Source organism: Capsicum annuum, chromosome 4 (genome assembly GCF_002878395.1).
Source record: "Capsicum annuum cultivar UCD-10X-F1 chromosome 4, UCD10Xv1.1, whole genome shotgun sequence".
NCBI lineage: Eukaryota > Viridiplantae > Streptophyta > Magnoliopsida > Solanales > Solanaceae > Capsicum > Capsicum annuum.
In genome coordinates this window covers 222,350,660-222,376,419 of record NC_061114.1, presented here as the reverse complement: position 1 = coordinate 222,376,419, position 25,760 = coordinate 222,350,660, and the positions used below count along the sequence as shown (strand labels likewise).

Genomic DNA, 25,760 nt, shown 5'->3' with positions numbered 1-25,760 from the left:
CAGATCTGTCTCGTCACTACCTAGATCTGCCACCACCGTCCTTCCCTTCCTTCGGTGATAACCACCACCGTCAACAACAACCCGCCACCATCCTTCCCCCCCTCCGGTGACAACAGCCACCGTCAACAGCACCGACCGCTGTCGCTGCTCCCGCCGTCAGCGACCAGCGCCGCCGACCCGACCTCTCACCAGCAACGACGACAGCACCGGCGTTAGTGCTAGCGCCGCTCCGCGTCGGCCAGCTCCGGCCGCAGCTCGTCCACCGGTGACAACACCGTTCGTCGGCCGAGAATCTGACCAGCTTCACTGCTTCAATCTCCTTCTCCGTCGGCGGCAGTCACCGGAAACAGTGCCGCCGATGACCGGCAACGACACCCCGTCCGTTTTCCACTAATTCCGACGAAATTTCGCGTATGGGTCTTCTCGATTTTTCATAATTTCAGTCTCGGTTCGTTTGATATTTCTTATTCCTTAAGGTTTTGAATCCATCCGAGTTGTTTTGGTTCGTGCAAAGTTAGTTGGAAATCGTTGGTTTGGGGTTTCGAATCTGGGATCTTGGGTTGTTTTTGAAGTTTATTCGGATTTGTGGGTTATTCATCGTGAGGTTTTATCGTGGTTTTCCGATCTGTCCGGTTGAACTCAATATCGAGTTTGGAGTTGTTCGTTGTGGGTTCTTCGATCGAGTATTTTGGTCTTCGGATTTCTCTATTATCGACAAGGATTAATTTCACCGAGGTCCATTTCTTCTAACCGAATCTTTAATTTATTTTGACTTTTTATTGATGTTGTGGGTGTGGATGATTTATTTGTTGTGTGTTTGGTTTGAATTTTCGTTTTTTGTGTTGTGTTTGATGTTGGTTTCGGATTATGAGATGTGATTGAAAAATCGAAGCATGCACTAATCATGTGGTTTAAAAGAAATTCGGGGCGCAAGTTAAAAAAAATTGTTAAAGTGAATTAGGGTTAATTTTGATTCGTTGTTGTTTGGATTCGTCATTATTGTTATTTTCTCGTCTAATTATCAATTTCGTGATAGTATCATGGTAAGTCAAGCGGATAGGCAAACATAGGTCCGGGTAGGCAAATTTTAAAACTTGTTATTTTGGTTGAATGTTGGAATGTGCGTGTGAATGTCTTTGTCTAGATTATCGTGTTTAATTCAGATGTATTTATTTAGCCGGAGAATGCCCCGAGATCACTTGTATTTATTCACTGGGGAATGCCCCGACGTATCATGTTGGCGAAAAATGATCGAGATGAATGCCCGCGGTGTCGGGTAAGGCATTGGAGCTTAGATTTAGTTTAGACTAGGATTTATATTTTAGTATTTTTTATTTATTTTCTCGGACTGTATAATTGGACTGGACTTTACGTTTTTGGACTGCTTTGTTTTGTTTATTGTTTGATTATTTGTGTTCTTTTGTGTGGTTTATACATTTCATAATGCCAAAAATAGTCGATACACTCTACCAAGCGACCATGGTTGAACCACGGGATCGAGCGATGCCTAACACCTTCCCCTCGGTCAACAGAATTCCTTAGCCGAAATCTCTGTTCGCAAACCAGTTTAAGAGTCAAATGGTTTCGAAAAGGATTTTTCAAAGGTGACTTGGCACACCGGATTATGCCAAGTGGCGACTATGAATAAAAAATGTAAATAATCCTTTTCCGAAACAAAATTTTCATTTCTTGTCACTTAAATAATAAAACCCTTTCGACCCTTAAAATATACATTTTTTGGAGTACGTAAAAAAGGGGTGTGACGGAATTCTTTCTCCATTAAATCAAGATACAAACTTTTAATCACTTTAGATGAATTGAAAAGTTTGCAACTGATTTTTTCAACAAAGGACACAACTTGTTTCTTCAAATAGTCCCAAACTCAGCAAAAGAAAATCTTTAATTAATGGAATATCCTCATAATTCTCAGTTCCAGGCAAAACAAGTTTTCCTTCAATTTCCCAAAAGTATGAATATGTTGAAACTTCCCAAAACTCAATTCAAGAAAAGAAGAAATTTAAACATGGTTTCTGGGCTTGGGAGCTTTAATAACCTGAAGTTGATATGGATTGGTGGACCGTATGAAAGGTAAAAGAGGAGTGCAAAGTTGCATTAGTAGTCCAGTAAGAAAAAGAAAAAAAATTGAACAATGAATATTTTGGACAACAATGGAGATTTTGGATATTGAAGAAAAAGAAAAAAAATTGACCTCATAACAATGGAGGTTTGGGACAACAATGAAAATTCTGGATATTGAAGAAGAAAGAAAAAGAATTTAAATTAAAAAGAAAAAAGAAAAATTTATGAAAATAATAAATTTATTATCTTTTTCGTATCATGCTGATGTGGCGTTGACGTGGCAGACGCGTGTACAACATCACACTACGTGCAAGTGGTATAATGCCTGACAGGGTGTAAAAAGTATCACTTTTTTATAATTTAGGTGTATAATAGGTCACTAGTATAGTTTAGGTGTGAACTAGACTTTTTGTGTATAGTTTAGGATGAAAACGATGTCTTTTCCCTACCATCCTTTAATATAGATGGCTCCGCACATGTCCCTTACTCCACTTTTACTTGTTCAATAATTATCTAACAATACTTATTCAGTTTAAAAAATTACTAATAAATAATTTGTCTATTTTATCATTATCAATAGTTATACTAACAATCTCTCCCCAATCAATCGCATAACTGACTGTAAGAGAGTTGTCTACTATTTATGTCATGTCTTGGCTAGTGAATACGAGATTAAATATGATTTATTATTCAATACATTTCTCAAAGCATTAAAAATTATTATATTTAAAGAATAATATGATAAAATTACATTCATCATTTACTAAAGTATTTCTTAACCTATGTCGAAGGCAACAACTATTGACGAACGGATGGACTGTATTTTTACCTATACAAAATTAATTGACAAACACTAATGCTTTAACCATGCAGTTTATTATTCCATGTGGTGCTTGTACTTTCATTTCACGGAGAAAAATAATTTCGGAATAAAGTTTGGTAGTATAAGTTAGTACTTAATTCCGAGACTATTTTATCCTACCACTTATAATAAAATAGTTGAATTACTATGAGATATCCACACATGAAATGTCCTTACTTATCTCATCCAAAATCGTACCAAACGACCCTTGTAATATCAAAGACTATATTTCCTTCCTTTGCAATCTCAGTAATCAGTAACGTTTAATGACTTACCAAAGATAGCGTATCTTACATTCATTTCGTTCGCTAATAACAAATCGAAGTATAAAAATTGATATACACGAATGCTAAAATTTGGAACCTTTATTGTTCATGCACTAATTCCACTGAAAATGTATCTGTTTGAAGCTGCCAAGTTGGGCACTTTGCACTTTCCATTTTGAGATGCCACTAAAATAAGAAATGAATGTCTGGTGATTATTTTTGCTTCTTGTACCACAAGAATAAGTGAACAAGTACAACTCTCTGACTACATCGAAAATGAAGGGGGAGATGAAGACCATGTTGTTCAAATTCAACAAGTTACAATATGCAACCAGAGAAATGTTGTTAATCTTGTTGTTTATCTTAGTTCTGTTTTACTTAAGGTGGATTAGTAGTCATAACGATCAGTATCATCAGCTAATTACAAATCGGAGCACAGACAAATTAAACAAACAAATATTCATATTAGCAGGGCAGAGCAACATGGCCGGCCAAGGCGGAGTACACAACTTCACTTGGAATCGTATTATACCTCGCGAATGTCAACCTGATCCATACAATATTCTTCGATTAAAGGTAAATATGAAGTGGGAGATTGCACACGAACCCCTTAATTACGCGGTTGATTGTCTAGAAAGTTGTGGAGTTGGTCCTGGAATGGTATTTGCTAATGCAATTCTTAAAAGAGATCCAAATTTCGGGGTGATTGGTTTAGTGCCATGTTCAAGATCAGGTACTGGAATCGATTTATGGGATCGTGGGAATTTCCCTTATGAACAATTGTTAAGTAGAGCTAAGGTTTCTCTTAGAGATGGCGGAATAATTAGAGGACTATTGTGGTACCATGGTGAAAGTGATTCAAAACGCCAGAAGATTCCAAGACATTATAAGTCCAAATTAATAAAGTTCATTCGAGATTTACGTGCTGACTTGAATTCTCCAATCCTTCCTGTTGTTATGGTAAATTACATATACATCCCTTAATTTCTTTCGCTCACTAGTTTGATTTATGTACATATAATCCTAGAGAAATGGGAATTAGCGAGGGACAACTCCTGTCATTAAACTATAAAAATCTGTCGCTAATTCTATTTGAAGCTAGATTTGTGATGGACTATCAAAAAAATCATTTTAGCTACTGACTATCATTGTGCTTACAAGTTAAACATTTCTTGAAGACTTGAACCTATACATGCTTTTGAACAAATTCTTAGCTTTAGCAAAGGTATTGTTATACTAGTGTTAACACGGATTTAAGTTATATATATTGATTGTGTGATATGTTTTATGTTAGCGATGCAATTTCGCTGGATTTAACATGTTCTCACTCTATTTTTGAGGTTCTCATTGAGTTACCTATTTAATATTCTTGTTGTCATATGAAAATTCTTTATATGAAGAGTTAGTTATTATTATAGATTAATTTTACCTGATGCTGTAAAATATATGGAGTAATCTGATCAACCAAAACAACTATAATTTCTTTTCAATTTTATGTAAAAAATCAATATTAGTATAGACAGATATTTGTAGTTACACATTATCAATTATGTTGCAGAAGAAAAAAAGTTGTAGAGAAGTAAGCTAAAATCTTCTTTTTTGCAGGTTGTTTTACATTATCCAAAAGAAGAATTAGCAAAAAAATTTAAATTTGTAAATGTAGTGAGACAAGCACAGATGGATATTGATCTTCCAAATGTAATAAAGGTGGATGCTAAAGGTCTACCAGTGGGTTCTGATGGCATTCATCTCACAACCCAAGGCCAAATCCAACTTGGTAATATGATGGCTCAGGCATTTCTCACCACCAAATTTCAATCTGTTAAATTCAACTCAAACAAGATTTATCATATGATGTAGCTAGTAGTCTCAATCTATGTAGCTCGAACTCTCCAAAAATGTCCTTTGATGTGCGTCCGGTCCTTCCAAAGTACAACGTTTTTGAAGAATCCGACACGAGTAGGACAACAAATTTTGGCCTACTTGTATGTATTCATAATGGTACAACTTACAAGTTTCATAATTTACTAAAGTGGAGTCAGAGGCGGAATCAGAATTTGAAACTTATGATTCAGGATTCTAGTGCTTGTGGATGCTAAACTTAATCCGAATAAATATTTAGACCAAAGTTACTGAGTTTGGTCCGTAAACTATACTCTAACTCCGCGCTCGGAGTGGAGTAACGTTTTCGTAACGTAGGGCCCTTTGTAAGAGCATATATAACACGTACCATTAAGTCAGTACTCATACTTTTCATGAATAAGTAGCATATTGTCCCCAGAATAGTGAAAAGGAAAAATATCAGAGCTAGGGACCATCCATCCTGTCTTTGTGCTACAACTTTCTTTGCTTTGTGGGTCTAATTTTCAAGTAGTGTTTTAACACTTCCCAAGATTAGCTTTCAAATTTCATGATTACTTTCTTAATGTAGAATATAATCTTGAACCTTGCTTCCCTAATCCCTAGTAATTGTCCTATAGTTAGAGGTTCAAATCACATAATAGTAATAGTGAGTTTTAAGTCTTATATACAGATAATGTAAAATGTATTTACCCCATCATGACACTTGATTATGCATAAATATCAATGATATTAATTAATATTCAAGAATTGTTTTGATCCAATCCACAGGAATCAATAGAAAAGACAAATCTCTTATGATACATCAGATCCGATTCCGTTATTGATCTTTCATTTCATAAAATCTCTCTTCTGATTCAAAGGTAACCTAATAAAAATAGTAACTTCTCAATGTACATTAAGTTAAATACAGAAAGGAATTAGGTGGTATTAAGGAATTAGTAAATACATTGGTCCAGAGCTGCCCCTACTATCTCCCTAAATATTGGTACAACTCTGTTTGCAATAAGAAAAGTGGGAAACAAGTAGGCAAAAGATCAACATCTAGCTGATCTAACCAGTGATGTGATATATATATATATATTGTAATTAAATTCTTGAATTGGAGGACACTAGCTGCCAACTCATTTTGGGAACCCTTTCAAAGGACAATAATTTTCTCCCCTTACCTTACTTTAGAACCTGATAAACTGGTCCCCTAGTGTAAAAAAGAGTTGCTTTGCACACTAATTACAATACATGCTAGTGATTTTACTAGCCCTAGTGGCTCAGAGAGTATTTGGATATAGGTTGATTGACTGAATCACATTGAACGTCTTTCAAGATTTCTTTTGTTAGTTTCCGCATGGCACCTGATTATTACGATACTAACATGAAGATCATCATATTAAGTGAGAATGCATTGGCATTTCCCTCTAGGCTTTAGTTAGTTCAACCAATTCTGACATAACTTTGGTTGGTATAAGAATATTTTTGACTTTGTGGTTTAATTCAATGTGTTGGATAATTATATTATGTTTGGATGGATTCATTTACTCTTAGTTAGTTCTGTGGCTCAATCGAAATCAAAATCTTCGGTTCTGTTGCTGTTTCACCTCCTTTAGCAACAACCAAAGTGGATCAAACTACCAAAGTTTGCAACAACAACAATCCAAGTCTAAATCAATAGTCGATAATTGTCATAAGCCTACAACGACCTCAAGTTAATAAACTAATGACAACTGACCTGGCTTCACAGTTAAATATTTAGTGGATTTCTCCATACATATATAGGGTCTGACAAAAGTTATTTTCACGTGAGCCCATAGATTAAACTGTAGATCCGCCTCCACATACAAATACATTTACTAGAAAGTATGTACATCCAATAAATAATAATATGAACATAACAAATTGCTAAAGATACTATGTCATTATCATATAAAACAAATTACTCAGTACTTTATCAACAAGTTATAGCTAACAACCAGCAAAAGGTCCCTATGTAGTTAGACCCTTTACTGTTTTCTACTTACACTAAGCTGCAATTAATTTGGATTTGAAGCAGCCCCTCCTTTACCTAGTTGTCTAAAATCAACATCAACTACCTTATTTTCCAGCCCGAAATTTTGGTTCAAGGAAGATCGGTCATTTTCCTCAGCTGCCTCAAACTTAAAATTGCCTAATTCGTCAACCTTGGCATGCTTGCTTGTAGTGTTCCTCATAACTCTGTCATGTAAAGTAGTCCTGTTATGTTCTGCATTAGCATAACAAGATGGCGCTGCAGCAGGCATCGACCACAAAGGTAGACTAGCCATGCTTTGTGGGCTATTATAGCCAAAGTTGATGGACTTGAACGGAAACTCATGAATTAATCGTTCACCATGAACTCTTTTTGATCCAATTAGCTGGTTTTTGTCATCCGTTTGATGATCTGACTCGTTAACTAGAGTGACATTGTTTGGCTTGTAAGTATATGGATATTGGATTGGCCGAAAAGGTCTCTGAACTGCATAAATGCCCGGTATGCTCTGGAGGTAGCTGAATTTCCTCTGAATGCTTAATACTAGACTATGATCCTCAAAAACCTACAAGTAGTGAAAACACATGATACCTCCAAAAAATTATGATGAGACAAAAAACAGTATAGTTATGTATTGTTGAATAGTATTATGTAAGATTAAGTAGCATTAAGAAGGAACAAATACTACTTCTTTAGAGGTAGTGGTATGGACTGCGTACACTCTATCCTCCCCAGACCCCACGATGTGGGAATATACTGGGTTTGTTGTTGTTGTAAGAAGGAACAAATAGCGTTGTAGCATTAAGTATGAGACGATATATACCTTATTAAATGAGCCAAGCTGAATTATGCCTTCCCTAACAGATATAATAGCAATAGTCTGCCAAAAAAAAAAACAGAAACTTCCTGAATTGAAATCTTTGAAAATGAGCATAGATGAAACAGTTGTATTTTGTCATTGACTGAACATTCACTACCTGAATGCCTGAATTAAACTGAGCTCCCCAGGCTCTTGGTTGCTAGTGAAAAAAGGCAAATACAGAAATCAGAAAGACTGAAAAAATAAGGGGAAAGGGAGTCGAGGCGGTTCATATGAACTCAATATTTTTTATAGAGACACAGATACATATGTGAAAATCACTAAACATGATTTTCGAACCCATAATTTAGAAAGTTCAAATCTTGAATTCGCCGTTGGTGGGGGAGGAAATGAGGTCTAGTGTTACTTACAGATTCAATGGACATATTCCATGAGCATATAAAGCTTGAATCTTTTTCATTTTGAGCATCTTTAAACACCCATCTGTGACCATTATCTGCTGCAACTTTGCCTACTAATCTGAAAATTTATCACTCCAAGGTTTAATATTTTGCTTAGGGAACAACAACTCTAACAACAATAACATATCCAGTGTAATCCCACAAAGTGGGGTCTGGGGAGGGTAAAGTGTACGCAGACCTTATCCCTACCTCGGAGGTAGATAGGCTGTTTCCGTTACACCCTCGGCTCAAGAGGAAAAGAATCCAAAGCAGTATTGAAAAAGAAGTTACACAAGTACAAGAAATAGCAGATAGTAACATGCTGTAACTACAACAAAATAATATGATAGTCGAGGAACTGAAATCTAACCCTTCACCAAAAGAATAAACCTCATGAGACATTTTGAAGAAGATATCAGGACCAAAATTCATCCTGACATACTCCCTTTTGGTTCTTTCACATTCATAAAAGTCACAAAAACCATCTTCCCAAACAAGAATCCTGAAAATGAAATTAATACAAACAATAAGTCCACACAAAAAAATCACAAATGAAACAAATACTCCTAGCTAGTACTAATATCCCTACCAGTTTCTCTTGTTTCCTCTCGTGCGATCGAGTAAGCCACCTCCATGATCCCATCTGCAACAAAAGTGAAAAAACAATATGCTAACACTATACTCTTTGTGTAATTTAGCAATGTTCAAATGTCCATTATTAATGTGCTTACTTAGGTGGAGGATAATTTCTAGGGACAATTCTCCAGAAAACAGAATAGACCCACTCAGAGGAAGTACAGAGACTTTTAAGTGTGTGTTGTAGAAGACAATTTAGCATGGGGAGTCCACCTTCCATTTTTTTTTCTAGAGAAACAAAAAGAACATAAAGCTGCACGCAGTGTTACTTCAAATCACTAAAGTTGTAGAGAGAAAAGATGATTTTTATTGCCCTTTATTGAGCGTGTGTGTGAAAGGAAACTGATAAATTTAATTGTGAAATTTCTTACCACTGTTTTCTTGTTCTTTTACATGAGTAACACTTCTTGGAGTACCTGACAAAGTTGTTGTCATGTGACTAGGAGGTCACGGGTTCAAGCTGTGGAAATAGTCTCTGGCAGAAATAAAAGGTAAGGTTGCGTATGATAGACCCTTGTGGATCGGCTCTTCCCCCGGAGGCCCCGCTTATAGCGAAGTTTTAGTGCACCAGGCGGCCCTTTTTATATGAATAACACTTACAACTATTTGGTTTGATGGAAAAATCGAGGAGCAATGGAAAGTTGTTTCATATGACTTATATGTCATGGGTTCAAGACATGGAATCAATTACTGATGTTTGCGTCAAGATAGGTTGTATACATTACACCCCCTTAAGATGCGATTGTTCTCCGAACCTCGCATGAACGCATGACGTCTCGCGTACCGAACTGTTTCTTTGTGTGTGTGTGTGGCGGGGGGGGGGGGGGGAACTGTGGGGTTGTGTGAGAGTAGACTTGACATCAATGATTTCAGTAAAAAGTAAACGAGTTTGGTAACATAGTATATGATAGGTTCACACTGTTAGTCATGTATGCAAGGACAGTTATCCTGTTATTTTTGTGATCAAACTAACAGCTGAAAATGGGGTCCTTCATTTTGAAGAAAAGATTAAATGTAACAGCCTGTATAATCATTCAAATAGGCTTTACAATTATTCAAAGCATTTTATTCATCTCCAAAATTGAGGGAGCCCTCTCTTGTTCACTTACTCCACATTTGTTTAATAGATGTGCCAAGGTGATCGGATCAATTTCCACACACCTCAATTATGTATTAACCGCCTAATGGCTAGTATCGCCCACTAGCACAGTAGCCGATAACTTTGTTAAACAGAGGGAAAAGAATCACCCAGCGTTCACTAAAATCAAAACATTGGTTCTACAATGATTTTCACTCCCTTACATTTTCTAATCTGATATAGCTATCACTTTTTTCCTTAGCTCATCACTTGTCACTAATATAGCACGGTAGAAATTAGGGTAAAGGTTAGTTGATAGTCGAGAGTTGTCTAGTTTCGTATCAGTTTTGTTATTATTACTCTATTACTATGTTTTTTTGATTCTAGTAACTGTTGTTTCTTTTACTTCCGGTATTAGATTATATGTTGTTGCTACTTGATCCCTTCTTAATTTCAACATGCTTTAACTACTTGATGCTTACTGGAGTTGAGGGTCTATCGAAAACAACCTCTATCTCATAAGATAGAAATAAGGTTGTGTACAGCGTACAAATTACCCTCCCATACATCAATTTAAGGGATTTTACTGGATAGTTGTTGGTATAAGCAACTTTAGCCAAACCCTACACATTAAACTCTGCTGACACAAATGAGTTGAGTAAGCAAATGATCACAAAACAAAACCCCTTTTTTCAGATTAACAATCAGCAAATCATCTGGACAAATTGGCAACCCCAAAAACAGAACCAAAAGATTCCCAAGATTTTGTACTTGGATAGGGTCTGGCCAATAAATGGTGGTCCTCCACCAATCTTGTAAAGTAAGTGGCACTACATCCATAATGAACTAGGTTGAAAGTGACCCCCTTCCCCCTTTTAAATGCAACCATTCATTGTATACATTGCATCATTCTACAGACTAGGCTTCTTTAAACACCCTTCTACAATAATGTCTACTGTCTGAGAAAGTACCAAATGTAGAGTTAATTTTACTCTAGGGTAATTTTACTCTCAAATCATACAGGGTTGCATGGATGCATATCAAGATCAAATATTTATCCGGTCGGCTCAAGATTAGCATCATATTTTTGACTTATCTCGATACCATTGTACTTGTATTTTTACCTGCAATTAGTTTGCTCTCACGGAGTTAATTAGTCAGAGTTAGTCAGTCAGGAGTCTGCATTGACAAACAAGCTGAAGGTGACCAAGAAGTATTTGGTGTCACATTAAAAATTTAAAGTACTACCTCGTGGTTAAGGATTGCCTAAATACTACCCTCTTCAGACCCCACTCGTAGAATGTCACCGGATATGTTGATGTAATGAATAATCTAATATCATACTGTTTGCTACGAATAGAGTGCTTGGCGTCCTTAAAAATGAAGCCCCACATACCTTATATATATAGGGGGTAAAATTCACAGGCGGACACATGCTGACCACTGTAATTGAAAAATAACCATTGTCATGAAGTTTTATCCGTAAAATTTGATTCTTTTTTAGTTATAAGAGTGCAACAATAAAACTAGGCCCCAAAGGTGAGAACAGCTCACTACATGGAAGGCAGGTCTAAGACTTGAAAATTACAAATTGGATTGCAAAAGAGACTATTCAGCTCCTAAAAGGACATGACTTTGTGACTCTCCTAGCCTCTCACAAAATAATTGTCCTACCTTTCTTATCTTTCAGGATAGAAGATTCCATTGACAACCTCTATTCGTGTCCCTAAAATTGATTCTAATCTCCAACAGTAAAACGAAAAAAAAAAGTGTAGATATCTCTTTCCATTGTATAGAAGTGCTGCATCATAATGGTAGATTTCATTTTCGTTACACTGACAGAGATTTCGACCAGCAGATATCCTATGGTTACCAGCGGTTCAATAGTCATCAAGAAAATATCTCTAGAAGCGGCGAATCAAAAACGAGAAATAGAATAAAACAGTTCCATGGATATAGGGCCTTCCACCATCCGAAACATTAGTTTTCACTGTTCTAAAGGCGCATGGCAATTTATTGGCAAAAATTAACATGCAGCAGTGCTTGACAATTGCCATAAGAACTCCAACGCAACCTGTTAGCATCTACTAAGCTTGAATTGAATATGAGCAGTTCAAGAATGAGCACAGAAAAAGAATATTGACCACCAGGGGCTAGCTTACCCATCAACGAAAGAATCAAGATACGTGGCAGCTGCTAGGAGAACTCAGTTTTATAATCTAAGAATTCATTGATAATCATATATTCAATGACATAACCCAAGCTCAGAAACCTATTTAGTGAAAAATACAGCCATCCAGGTGAATTTGTAGCTAAAACAAATTCATTCCCAATCACAAAACGCTCAATCTGCTTTGAACCTCAAGGTTTGGAAGCACTTCTCTCATCAGTTGAGGGCGCTTTCTTCCCATAACGCTGTAGAAAAAGAAGTATTTCCAATCATTTTCAAAATATTATGGGTAAAATGCATAGATAATGCAGGCTGGGCGATGTGAAAAGACACCAAAGTAATTAGAGCTAAATTTTATATGTACCTGCTTGCCAAATGTGAAGGGAACATATTTATATTTGACCATGTGCATTATTTGCCTCTTCATTGTTGAGATGAACAGTACCAACCAATAGAATAACAAAATTGGCCAAAATACTGGCACATCAAAGGCACTGAAGAATGTCAACACAAAAGCAATGCAGACTGCTTTTGTTAGTGAGTACCTGTCAACGAAAAGCAAATTATGCCAAGCTACTGATTAAAGAAGCTGATATTGCCAACAAAATTCGGATGATTGACTACGACCACCAGAAGTAAAGGCGCATATATGAAGTGCAAAATGAAGTTCTGCTATATGATTAAGTGATCAATTTAAATGGGAATCCCCAACCACATGTTGCACCCAAGGGTGTGAGCTAGTGGTCAATGAAGTAGGTGCAGGTGCAGCAGACCTTGGAGTTTAGGACCCAAATTCCAGCAGATATAAGAAACTAGGGCTGATTTCTTCCCATCCGCCTTAGCCTTGGTGGCAAGATTACCTAGTACATGTGCGAGTCGAAAGTAACACGACAAGTACATAGTGGAATAGTTGAGGTACGCTCAAGCTGGCCTAGACACCACCATCATTTTGGGGGAAAAAAAAAGCACCTAAAGATCTTGCAACACAAAACACCTCTAAACCTAATAGCAGTAATGGAAAGGGGCGGATGCACAACTTTACGTGCGGGTGCCCGGGAACCATAACTTTCGTACGGTTTTTGAATTTATATTGAAAAAACTAGTAAATATATAAGAATTATAAGTTGGGAACCCACAAACAAAGTGTGTTATTGGTCTAGTGGTAAAAATTATAAGTTAGGAACCCACAACCTTTAAATTCTAGATCCGCCTCTGGTAATGGACCAACATAATTCCATGATCAGGACAGCACTTGATAATAAAGATATGGTGGACAACACAAGGATACCAAAAAAGACATAAGGTGGGGAAACGAGTAAAGTTGATGAATAAAACAAACGACATCATTTAAACAGCCAATTCAGTAAACAGACCTAACTAAGCCCCATGTGATGCGTAAGGCCTTGAGCTTCACCTCCGCACAAGCAAAACATGACCTTTTTTATCAGTAACTGCATGAGTTCTCTATCTATCTTTTTTCATTTTTCTTGTAAGAAAGATTTTTCTATCTATCAAAGTAATTGTGATACTTTTATCCTGTCGTGGCATGAACAATAGATCCATAATAATTGGAGCAATGCAAAGAGTTCCAGGGAAGAACAAGGATGCATACTTCACACTTTTTTAGAAGGGATGCGAAACATTTTTCATGCTTTTGAGCTTTGAGACACTCTTCGGATAACTTGTACCAATTAGAATTTAAAGAAATCAGATGTCCTAGTCTATCTATTTCAATCACACATAACATGCTGCATGATGGAGAAAATCCTTTTAGGGCATCCCCTTTAATTATGGGGAGCAAAGCTGGATTGATGGAGTTTGTAGGTTTCAAATACTGACGGTTCAACCAATGTTGCATATCAGTAGGGTGGAAGTTTAAAGGTACCACTGAAGAGAAAAATGTACATATCTCAGGTCAAAACAAATAAAAAGATGCTAACTTGATGCCCCACTTGGTAATGCTTGGTCTCGAGCTAATTCCGCCAAGCACTGTCTCTTAAGCTTGACTAAGGTCATGCAAAGTAGTTCAAGAAAAGTAGCCTCCCTTCTTCCACTCCTATTCTTCCATTCTTTATCAGATCCTAGATCTATCATGTAAAGGGAGCAATAGGCAGCAACTAGCAAACAGATCAGAGAATTTCTCCAGTGGAGCATCAACTTCCATAATAATGAATGTGCAACAACATGACTAAACTGATCAACTAACAACACTTCTCAGCAGATTCCATAAAAAATGAAAAATAAAAATCTACATGCTAAATGTACACATGCTTATTTGAAAATGTGAAGTTTTCCTCTACAGCATAATTTCAGAATCCCAAAAATATAAAATCTGAGATTTTTAGCAATCCACATCTTGATTGCAACAAATGTTAGCGGTCTATCGACAATAAGAACCATCAGATTCAATTGCCTACCAAAAATAACCATCAGATTTCATTTTAATTGATGTCAAAGCCAAAGCCTCTCTATCTCACGTCTGAGTTAGTGGCCTGGACTGCTTACACTTACCCTCCCCAGACCCCACTTGGTGGGAATATACTCGGTATGTTGTTGTTGCTGTTCATGTCAAAGTCAAAAACCAGAAACTAGCTGAAAATAAAATTACAGAATGAGGAATCATGAGATCTAAGGTTCAAATCCAAGAGAGACCAAATTACAAGGTGATTTCTTACCTGATTCCTGTTGCTAGTGGGAAACCATGATTATTTTTTTTTTAAAGTACAAAATGAGATCCTAATCCGCACAAAAGCTAATCCAGACACCACAATTATCCAAAAAAAAAATACACAACTACATCGCAATAGGCGCAAAAGCTAGCTCGGACACCAAAACTATCAAAAAAAATAACCACAAAAAGAGATCGCAATAGCGCGTGCATATCCACATCAAATCCAAAAACACATAAAATCATCAAATTAACCAATTAACTCACCAGAATTTAAACTCAGGAAGACGCCGAACAAACGGACGAAACTCATCAGAACCACGAGTAGGAAGGGTAGGACCGTCAACTTCCGGATCAACTTGCGGTGAAAGGAAAGCAATAAGGAGCTGAATAATATAGATTCCTAAAGCATACGTAATGATGTAAAATCCTTGAACCATGAAAACACGTATAGAATAAATGAGCGCGATCACAGCGAAGAAGATCCAACGGTGGAGAACTTGCGGTGTAGATTTATCTAGAAAGTGTTGATAACGCTGTGATAAGGTGTAAGTCCATCGCGATATGGCGGAGGAAGTAGAGGAGGTGCCGTCGCCGGCGACTGTTCCGCCACCGACGGAAGTCATTTTTTTTTTAAATAATTATTTTTTTGTTTTTTGTTTTTTTTTTTTGTTTTTCTCCTCTACTTTTATTTTTGTGTAGTTTAGATTAGTTAGGAATTTATGGGAAAGTGGGAGAGTGAGAGAGCAATGAGGGGAAAATGAACTGTTGAAGAGGTCTAAATGGGCTTCAGGTTGTGGATTTGCTTATATTGCACTTCACCTCTACTCAAATTTAGGCCCAATGTTTCTCATGGTCTGCTCTTTATTAGGTCCATAATTCCCCCCCACCCCCAAGTACCACTTTACTAGGTAGGAATATTTACTTTTAAAACTTTTTGCAAATTAAATTGGTCAAGTTACATGTTTTGGTCGATTGCAAAATAATTACATATGTTTGCTTTGTTGGTTCCGAGCCACAATGTTAGAGTCGGAGGTGAATAATGTTTATCCTTATCATTGGAGCAGTCCCTTTTTTTTTTTTTTTTGTCATAAAATAATTACATTCCTAGCGAAATATGTATAAAATACTCTATATATTTTATTTTGTATAAAAAATGTATATTACTACTCTAGATAAGTGTGAATGAAGCACACAGGAGACGGTTGTCATGTGTGCTTCCTCACAGGAGTATTTCGGTCTTTTCAAACTTCAGCTAGGGGGCATTATGGTATTTCCACTCGCTTATTCTTGGTGGCCTTTTCATAGCAACACACGTGGCCAGACAGCTGCTATACCACTGAATAAGCTGAGAAGAACACCTTACATCTTCTCGGCTATCAACCATATCCGCATTTTCTCAAGCATCCTTTCCATTTTCAGGTTTTTCTCTTCTCCGTATATGCTTAGCTATGAATTCTTTTCACTTGAATTTCACCTTACTTAGTGGAACGTTTGTTTCTTTGTGCGAATTGTGGATGAAAAAATTGTCGCTCATTTTTTATTTTCTCTCTTTCTCTTTCAAATTATGGGGTTTATTTTACTTGTATTTGTCGATTTATTGTTTTGATGTCTAAATAATTTAGGTGAAACAAATTCTGAGCTTATCTTCTTGGATTCACTCTTTTATTCTTTGGACGATTGGTTTGAGCCAATTTTTGCTCTCTATGTGCTTGTGATAATTCTTCAGTGAAGCTGCCTCTTTGGATTCCAACTTTGCGCTTTAGTTTCCTGATTTTTTTTAGATAATTGGTGTATTATGCTGGTCATTAGGTGTTAACATTGAATAGGTCTAGAGTTCAAAGCCAATGAATTCATTGAAATGAAGTAACTGCTAGATTACTACTTTCTTTAGTTTCATCGCCAGCAGACTGTCTAATTTATAACTCCAACGTTGAGATTGATGACAAAAGATGACAAATATAGTCAGCTCTTCACAAAAAGGGCTGAAATGAACAACCTCATGTGAGAATTAGGTTCCTTAAAAGGCACAGAAATAGCTCGAAAACAGCTCGCAGTATACACAGTCATAGGAAGTATAAGGTTATGTCAAGAAAACCAATTCCTTGGTCTTAGAGTGTCTGATTGAGGGAAAGGCCAAAGTTGTCAAATTCGAGTTGTCCCTTGATATGCCCCAGGAGATCCTGGATAATAGTGAATAAGTAGTTTCCTGATATTACAGAATGTATTTTTGCTTGAGTATATGTATAAAGTAGTAATAATTTTAGTTCCATACCGCAACCATAAAACACAAAAAAGGATTTAATTTTTGTTTTGGTTTTGTTACAAGCTCCTTCATTTCTGTACATTTTGAGAGTAACGCAGGGAATGTTGATTTGTGTTTTAGTTTGATTACATGCAATTGGTGACTATTTCACTACTGTATAAAAAAAGTTATATCATGGTGAAGCAGGTGCATTTTTTAAAGTGTAATATACCTTACTTATCCAAAGTTTAAGTTTGAAAGGAATACCATATCTCCTAAGATAATGTTAGAACTATCGTAGCTGTAGTAACCACGCTTTGAACTCAAATTATAGATTTTTTAGTTGTTGCAATTGTATTATCCATGGCCTGTAATATATGATGGTTACTGATATTAAATAGGGTGATTTCCACGTGGATGCTGATATGGACGTACTATGGGACGTAAACTTGCTTGCAAAAGCTGTTAACTTGTTAAGAAAAGAAAGATGTAGAGTTGGAGTTAAATTATTAAGTTATATGCAGCTTTGGGAGACATATCAATTTAGCAATACAAGGATCTCTGATTCACAATTAATGACTCAAATTAAGCAACCAAGCAGGATCTGAAAACCTAATTGCCATGTAAAACCATGAACCAGAAAAAACCTTGCCAATGCATGCAAGTAAGAATAAATTGCCAGCTAAAGACAATGTACATCTAGATAACTACCTCAAATACTTATATCAAAAGATCAAATTTTTAAGGTAAAAGACACAGCTTAGTATTCATATTCATACAAAGCTATATAAGAAAAATGCACTTAACTTTGTAGTCCAAATTATTTCAGTTTCTATTGAAAACAACTTCTCTACCTAATAGGCATAAAGTTTGTGTACATACTGCATAAAGTTTGTGTACATACTACCTTCCCCAGACCCTATTTGTTGGAATCACACGGATTATGTTATTGTATTTATCTCTTTTTTTACTTACCGCATTTTGACAGAGATGACGAAGTTGAGACTTAATAAAGACTTGAACAAAAAAGTGCACATACTGAAGCCTCCTTGCCTAAATGTCTATTGAAATAGTTTCCTGGTTGCACAGTGCAAATTGTGACTCAGCATAAATGTTCTTTACTTATATCTGGCAAAGATGTGTTATAAAAAGAATAACTTGAACAGAAAATAGAGTAAGAGTAACACTCAGTTAAGTGGTTTTCTTCTACGAATTTTTCCGTTTGCAGTCACCTTCAAATGCTTTTATGACATTAGTTAATTATATTATATGAAGTTTCTACTGTTTGTAGTATGCCTGCGCGTAAAAAGATCATCCCTATAGCTTCTTCTTCGCACAATAAAAGCCAGGAATACTCAACACAAAAGGCTGCGCTATCAAAAAAAGACGGCGCGATCTATACAGACAACTCTTGCCTGATAAAAAAGAGACTCTTCTACTGCAATGACGAACAAGACGCCAAGGATCCAACAACCAAAACTTTCTGATTAATTCTCCTGTTCCACTACCTAATGCTCTACCTCGATTAACTGAACAAAGAGGTATTATCATTAATGAGATATTGCCTCACGCTGAAACAGGTTTTTCCACTTAACGTATAAATGCATGTTGCTTTGTTACAAATTACGCATAATCTTAATATAATAATATTAAATACATTGTGCTTTTTATTCTAATATAATAGCTAGCACCTTCCAACTTGTTCTTGGCAAAGGAAAGGAAGTAGTTGGCTGCTTCTCAACTTCTGAAGTAGGTATGTAGCATCTGCATACTACTGATGTTTACTCTTTCCAAAAAAGGATATACCATGCTAAGTACAACTCTTTGTATGTTACGCGCAGCGTCAGCTACACCTACTAAGCACGATAACCTCGACGCAACAATTACTATTACTGAGATATCACCTCAAGCTGAAACAGGTTTGTCGAATTAATCTATAAGTGCAGGCTACTTTGTTACTGCTTACACATAGTCCTGCTCTGATTATATTGAGAGTATACTTTGCTTCTTCTTCTATCAGGCAACCCCTCTCGAACTATGCCAAGCAAAGAAAATAATTTAGCTGGCTGTTTTTCGACTTTTGAAGTAGGCATGTAATATGCATATACTATTGATCTTTATTTTTTACCGAAAATGATTTACTTGTTAATTAGAACTCTCTCTATATCAGGCTCAACATCAACTACAACCACTAAACAGCATAACCCCCAAGCAACAATTATTGGTTTCACAGGTATGTCTGCTTATTTTCTGTGCAGAATTCTAACGTTACCCCAACTCCGTTTTGTATATTAACTGAAACTCAATTTATATTAGATGCACCATTGCCTCCCCATCAGCGGCATGCTCGAAGAACAAAACCTAGCAAAAAAAAGCTTAGCTTCACTATAAATTTAAAACTACATTAATTAATTAGCTCTTTTGCAAGCTTATATCCCCTCTCTTGCAACTAATATGCACAGGTTGTAGGTTATACGTTACGAAATTCATGTTGTTGCAATATAAACCAACTCCCCAATAATGTGAACATTTTAAAAAATGTCCATGTAAATATTGTAAAAAAGATTTGAATATGAACCATCAGGATTTTGTCAAAAAGTTTCAAGTGTGTAAAAATATTAATTCGGTCAGCTACTGCAGATAATAATGATGACCAATCAACTTATAATGTTGTCTATAATGAAATCATTCAAAAAACTTTGTTGTAAACATATTCATGTCATCTTTACATTTTGAAAAGAGTTACCTTGAAATATCTCCTAACTTACTATGATATCCCAGAGTTACCTTGAAATATCTCCTAACTTACTATGATATCCCATATCCCAGCACCTATGTCTATTAAATTACTTGTAATGTCTAACGTGGCATACACCATCTATCATTTGACACGAGAAAACTTTTGAAAAACTGCGCAACTAAATATTATCATCAAAATAGTTACTGCCTAATTCTCAAAGATCTTTGAGCAGGACAAAATTGCCGCGACAGAGCAACTTCTTTGCCACTTGATGTTAAAATTGAATTTACAGCAAAGCTTTGATATTAGTTCATCAAAAGGTATACTACATCACCTCCCTCCTTTTTAAACTTGCTCAGAAGAAGATTTGAAATTTATTGTCTTTTTTGCTACCACACACATTCCGGAGCTTCCAGGTTATGTGCATGCAGGAAACACATGGCTTGTTTATCCTTCTGCTCTTCCTATGGTTTCTGCTTATATCGGTGCCTCTCAAACAAAGGAATTGACTATACAGTGGTGTGTCCTACAAACAATATTGGTCGTGTTATTGACTAAGAACTCTTGCTACGGCATTATTAGATTTTTTGCTCATGTTCATCGCTAGATGACTTTGATAGTGTTTTTTACGAAGAACGAACTTGATCCGAATTTTTTTGTGAAATGTTTTTTGTCTTTTGTATTGATGAAATTTTGAGGTTTTTTTTGAGCCTTTGAAGTGTAATTTCAAGGATATGCACATTGTTAGTTGAGGTGGTAGGTAGTAGATATCGTGTGGAATTAGTCGAGGTGTGGGAAAGCTGGACTGTTGGTTATAAAAAAAAAAGGAGAAGCTGAGTTTTGAAATTAGATCAGTGAGATGAGCTGATTTGAGTCGTGTGGAATATGACATAATTAGAAATTTTGTTTATATTTATCGCTGGATGACTTTGATGGTGTTTGTTACGAAGGACTTACTTGATTTGAATGTTTCTTTTTGGAGTGTTTTTGGTTTTCTTACTATTGATGAAATGACTTTTTCCTTTGAGCCTTTGAAATGTAATTTGAAGGATATGCACATTTTTAGTTGAGGTGCTACGTGGTGCAGGTATCACGTGGAATTAATCGAGATGTGCGAAAGTTAGCCTGTACACTACGGTTACTAAAAAGTTTTAAAAATACTGAATTTTGATATTAGATCAGTGAGATGAGCTGATTTGAGTCGTATGGAATATGAAATGCTAAATTTTGTTATGTCTTATGGAAGACTTTGATAGTGTTTGTTGAGAAGAACTTGGTGTGAGAAGTAGAGACTTCTTTCTAAGCATTGCCATATGGATTTGTTGTTTTTGTTTGTAGTATTATTTCGACACTTATTAGTTGAGCTTTCACTCCAAAACAAACTACATAGCTTCTAATCTGAGGAAAGGTGTGAATTCTCACTTTTTGCTGTGTATTGTGTTAAGGTTCTGGTGGAAGTAGGCTCATTTTGGATTTGTCTTTCACATAGTTTGTTTGGACTAGCATATCCTTGGATTTTTAGGTTTCAATGCACCTGTACTGTTACTGCAATATGGAACATCAGCTATTGCTTTATTTGTTTTGCTCTTCCGTTATTCCATCCAAGATTATTGGATGTATCATTGGGAAAAGTGAACTTGCTGAGGTCTTTATTGCATAAGAGTCAATCATTTGAGCAGTCTTTTAATTGCTTATCTTTATATTTCCTCAAGTGCTTGAGCCATCTTTAAAACATGTAGCTGTCTAAGGAAGTTAGTAATGTAAGGGATGCCCTTATCTACATTATGATGTTATAAAAGGCTGAGAAGGTAATTTTAATCCATCTGCAGGTGCTGATTCTTACACGCTGGTGGTATTGGTTTGTCGTTGGCTCCAATGTTGCCCAATAATCCTCCATCACGTGGTCGCTATGGTTATGAGTCGCGCTCACTACACTTCTGCTTACTCATACAAATGTTTTCCTGATTCAACTGCCAGCTAACCTCATTCTTGCTATAAGATGATGGGAGATTTGGCTTGTTTAGTTTGTGTGCACACCTTGACTTCTGAAGGTACAAGTAAAATCAAGACGCTCATGGTCGTGTTATGAGCGGAGCTTATTTAACATGGTTATAACACTAATAAGCTCATGTGGGCAAGTTTTAGTATTTGTCATAAATCAATGTATGTTTTTCGCTTGAATTATTGGGCCCGCGCTGGCGCAGGTTCTTCCGCCTAGTATTGCTATAGTCTAGTTTTCCCAATTAAATCATCCCCTAGAGCTTGTCCTCCCTTCTTCTTTCTCCTTTTTTTTTCCTACTATGTATGATGTAGAAAATTGAAAAAACTACTTATACATATCTGTTAATGCGAATGCACCATACAAATTGCATTTAAGAAATGCCATTACTAATCACATTTACGAATATGATTCTGACCATTCAGTCATTATCTTTGTGTTACTAGTCTTAACTTTTCAAGATGTTCACTGAATTGTTCGCGATGTTTTGGTGACCAGTTAATACACCAATGTCTTAAAGAGTTGTTGGACTCCACACAAGTTAGTGCCATCAACTCAGATCACGCGACCCGAAAGAACTAGCTAGACATTAAATACCCTGTAAGAAAGCAGTCAATAAGACCAGTCACCATTAGCAAAGGAGAAGCACAGCTCGTTTAATATTCAAGCTGCTGGGCTATGACATTGTTGCTGCCTCCACCGAGCTCACGTACTGCAACAATACCCGAGCATTGCAGCTCGTTTAATATTCAAGCTCCTGGACTATGACATTGTTGCTGCCTCCACCGAGCTCACGTACTGCAACAATACTCGAGCATTGCAGCTCGTTATCCAAGCAATTCCACAAAGTACCTCTTGAATTTAGAATTGTTACATGAAATACAAGCAGAGTTGAGTGTAATTCAACCTTCAAAGTTCAAACACATGTATTAGAATTCTTCTAACAGTGTCTACAATATCCTCCTCTTTACAAGAAGTAACAAACTTAACCCATAGCAAAATAGGGAATTCACTCTTTTGCAATGGAACAGTGATCACATACGCAGCAACAACGATCGATGCAGCTAGATGAATCGAAGAACAATTGAACGATGAAATCTTCCCCTTCTCATACAGCAGGTCCATAATATCCATGCAAGCTTCAAGCCTCAATTGTTCTCCAACTCTAGCAACTTCACTCAGCTTCATAACAAGATCTTCAAAGTATCGGAACGGAATAGTCAACGTGCCAATCTCATAATTCAGTACCTGGATTAACACTAACTCAGCTTCTAAAAAGTCCTTTGCTGTAAAATGCTGCTCTTTAATAGTGTTATCAGCTAAAGACTTGAAGGATTTGACACTAAGTGATGGAGAATCGTGTATTTTGCTTGAGATCCATATTGCAACAAGTGCAAATAGCTGTAAATTGCTTTCTCTTAGGGGATGTAAGAGCCAGGTTTTAACATCATTGGTTATGGAAAGAGATGGGTAGAATCGATCGGCGTAAAGTGAGAGTGCTGAGTATTTGACAATGGGAGAAACCTGAAGGTCCTGAGCTGATTGAATGAGGAATTCTACAACTCGTGTTCCTAAACAAGAGCAAACCTCCTTCGTCATCGTCGATTCCGATGGATCGATATCGTCTCTGGATAGAACCTGTTTGTCGAAATGCCTGAGAGAACTAAATGTTGAAGAAATGAGCTTGCCTGAACGGAACCTAGTGGCGCGGATCCGACTTATTCGGGCTCCAATTCAGATATCGAACACCAGATGAAAACCAAAAGCCAAAAAGGATAAATTCGTGCAACACTGGGATTTTTCTAAGGTTGAATTGATGAGTAAGTGTTAAACTAATCACTGGATCGGATATCCAATTCAAATATGGTGTTTATATACTCTAGTAAACATTCAGTTGTGGTAGGTGTCAATTATGCTACTTCATCGCACCGGGATATATTTCGAATAAGTTTGGTCATGATATTTAATTAATTTATTTTTTCGGAAATTTTTGACTTGTGTGAAAATCAGTATTTTAAAATTTTGAAAAACAGTCAAAATCTATTTTAGAAAAATAAAAAATAATCATGGAGGCCCTGCAGTACTCTACTGCAACAACTGGTTTAGAAGCAAATCAAGAGAAGTCTAATGTCTTTATAGCTGGAGCAAATTCAATGGTGCAGGACAAAGTTCTCTCAATTACCGGGTTTAAATTGGGTAAGCTTCCTATTAGAGGTACCTTGGCTTGCCTCTCTCCCATAAAAAGTGGACAAAGATTGACTGCCATCAGCTATGCAACAAAATCACTGCTAAGCTTTAAGCTACATCAAAAAGGCATTTGTCTTATGCTGGTAGGCTACAAAATTATCAATTCAATGCTGTTTTCACTGCAAAACTTTTCAGTACTACTTCTCCCTCAGAGTGTAGTTAAACAAGTGGAGGCTAAATGCAGAAAGTTACTATGGGGAGGTACTGATGAAAAGAAGAAAGTTGCTTTGGTGAAGTGGGAATCAGTTTGTTGTTCCAAAGCTCAGGTTGGCTTAAACATCAAGTGTCGTAAACTCTGGAATATTGCAGCTGTGGGGAAATTGATTTGGTGGATTCATCATAACAAGGAAGCACTTTGGGTACAATGGGTAAACCACATTTATATGAAAGAGGGGGTAGACTTCTGGGAGCATATACCACCTCAGGACTGCAGCTGGTACTGGAAACAATTGCATAAAATTAAACTTGGTATGCATACCTGGTACAATCAGAATGGATATGGTGTGACTGCTTCTAGGAAATACTCTTATCTCTGATAGTTATGCGAAGCTATTGGGTGTGAAAAATTCTTTGAGAGGAGCAAAATTAATATGGAGCAGAATAGCACTCCCAAAACATAGGTTTATAATGTGGCTGGCAATGCAAGACAAACTACTTACCAAAGAGAGACTACAGAGACTTGGCTTGGGTAAAGATTTTAATTGTTGTGTCCTGTGCGAGCAACAGCAGGTAGAAGATACTACACATCTATTCGGGGCATGTGCAGTAGCACAAATTCTTTGGCAAAAACTGAAAAGTTGTTTGCATATCAGTCTGCATAAAAAAGACATCAAACAATCCATTCTCTTGATTAGGAAGCAGCGGTGGAAGAAGTTTAAAACAAAAGTAGTTGCAGCAACAGTTGGAGTAATGATACACGACATTTGGTTAGCCAGAAATGGTAAAATTTTCAGGAAACACAAAGTGAATTCAGAGTTTTTGTTTCAACAAATACAAACAGCAATGCGAGAGAGAGTTGAAATGTATAAAGGATCCAAACATGCTAGAAAATGTACAGGTTTTTTTATGACAATATGTAATCAGTGATACTGAGGCTTGATTAGGCTGATCTCGCAATGGATTGGCTGATCAGGTGCTCCTTAGGTGTACTCAAATTGCATTAGTATGGTAATATTGAAACTTTGTTGTCAAAAAAAAAAAAATGAAAAGAAATCCTATATGTTTCAATAGACCATTATGAGGGAAAAAATTGTTTTCAATTGATCCTTGATTAAAAAAGAAAGTATCAAATACAAAATTATAAAAAAAAATAGTAATAGCAAGTTATTACAAAAAAAGTGCACTGTGCATATCGAAGAATAAGAAATTATGCAGGAACTAAATCCGTGCCTCTTTCAAACTAAGTGTGACAACACTATGCTATTTACTAACCTTTTATTCTAATTCTAGACCTCCAATTCATACCTTCCTATCTAATTAAAATCATGTTCCCAGTAAGCTAAAATTTTATTGTGTCCTATCTAATCAACTATCTATATTTTTGCTTCAATCTACTTCTACCTCTCCTAACTTTTGCTACAATCAACCAAATCAAACAGTTAAGAAGTAATTTTAAAACTAGTACTTTGAACCTAACCTAACCATAAGA

General features: G+C 36.3%; 5 protein-coding genes and 2 long non-coding RNA genes across 8 annotated transcripts; 4 read left to right on the top strand and 3 right to left on the bottom strand.

Annotated features, from left to right (window-relative positions):
• The first annotated feature begins 3,298 nt into the window (after positions 1-3,298).
• LOC107856557 (probable carbohydrate esterase At4g34215) lies at positions 3,299-5,336 on the top strand. Its single transcript, XM_016701553.2, has 2 exons — positions 3,299-4,167; positions 4,813-5,336. Exons 1-2 carry the CDS (start codon positions 3,484-3,486, stop codon positions 5,065-5,067), a joined length of 939 nt encoding a protein of 312 aa, XP_016557039.1. The 5' UTR covers positions 3,299-3,483; the 3' UTR covers positions 5,068-5,336.
• A 1,624-nt stretch (positions 5,337-6,960) lies between these two features.
• Positions 6,961-9,338, bottom strand: LOC107856563 (protein RICE SALT SENSITIVE 3). Its single transcript, XM_016701556.2, has 7 exons — positions 9,061-9,338; positions 8,919-8,972; positions 8,700-8,831; positions 8,300-8,408; positions 8,047-8,088; positions 7,893-7,949; positions 6,961-7,634 (listed from the first exon to the last, which is right to left on the bottom strand). Exons 1-7 carry the CDS (start codon positions 9,183-9,185, stop codon positions 7,095-7,097), a joined length of 1,059 nt encoding a protein of 352 aa, XP_016557042.1. The 5' UTR covers positions 9,186-9,338; the 3' UTR covers positions 6,961-7,094.
• A 2,899-nt stretch (positions 9,339-12,237) lies between these two features.
• Positions 12,238-15,712, bottom strand: LOC107867179 (protein RER1A). Its single transcript, XM_016713315.2, has 3 exons — positions 15,149-15,712; positions 12,578-12,758; positions 12,238-12,458 (listed from the first exon to the last, which is right to left on the bottom strand). The coding sequence occupies exons 1-3, from the start codon at positions 15,505-15,507 to the stop codon at positions 12,405-12,407; spliced, it is 594 nt and encodes a 197-aa protein (XP_016568801.1). The 5' UTR covers positions 15,508-15,712; the 3' UTR covers positions 12,238-12,404.
• A 226-nt stretch (positions 15,713-15,938) lies between these two features.
• Positions 15,939-18,470, top strand: LOC124897774. Its single transcript, XR_007054716.1, has 2 exons — positions 15,939-16,303; positions 18,115-18,470. It is a non-coding gene; the product is annotated as an uncharacterized LOC124897774 (long non-coding RNA).
• Positions 18,471-18,573: 103 nt separating this feature from the next.
• LOC107867181 lies at positions 18,574-22,261 on the top strand. Its single transcript, XM_047411149.1, has 7 exons — positions 18,574-18,706; positions 18,811-18,879; positions 18,968-19,045; positions 19,147-19,211; positions 19,297-19,359; positions 20,096-20,186; positions 21,696-22,261. Exons 4-7 carry the CDS (start codon positions 19,164-19,166, stop codon positions 21,845-21,847), a joined length of 354 nt encoding a protein of 117 aa, XP_047267105.1. The 5' UTR covers positions 18,574-18,706; positions 18,811-18,879; positions 18,968-19,045; positions 19,147-19,163; the 3' UTR covers positions 21,848-22,261.
• Positions 19,366-20,025, top strand: LOC124897775. Its single transcript, XR_007054717.1, has 2 exons — positions 19,366-19,908; positions 19,956-20,025. It is a non-coding gene; the product is annotated as an uncharacterized LOC124897775 (long non-coding RNA).
• Positions 22,262-22,704: 443 nt separating the features above from the next.
• On the bottom strand, positions 22,705-25,512 carry LOC107867178 (cyclin-J18). 2 transcript variants are annotated; one of them, XM_016713314.2, is made up of 2 exons: positions 24,772-25,512; positions 22,705-23,113 (listed from the first exon to the last, which is right to left on the bottom strand). In XM_016713314.2, the coding sequence occupies exons 1-2, from the start codon at positions 25,033-25,035 to the stop codon at positions 22,775-22,777; spliced, it is 603 nt and encodes a 200-aa protein (XP_016568800.1). In that variant the 5' UTR covers positions 25,036-25,512; the 3' UTR covers positions 22,705-22,774. The 2 variants fall into 2 exon arrangements, with proteins under 2 accessions (XP_016568800.1, XP_016568799.1); XM_016713313.2 differs by lacking the exon at positions 24,772-25,512 and having other exon boundaries at positions 22,705-23,924.
• Between the last annotated feature and the right edge of the window lie 248 nt (positions 25,513-25,760).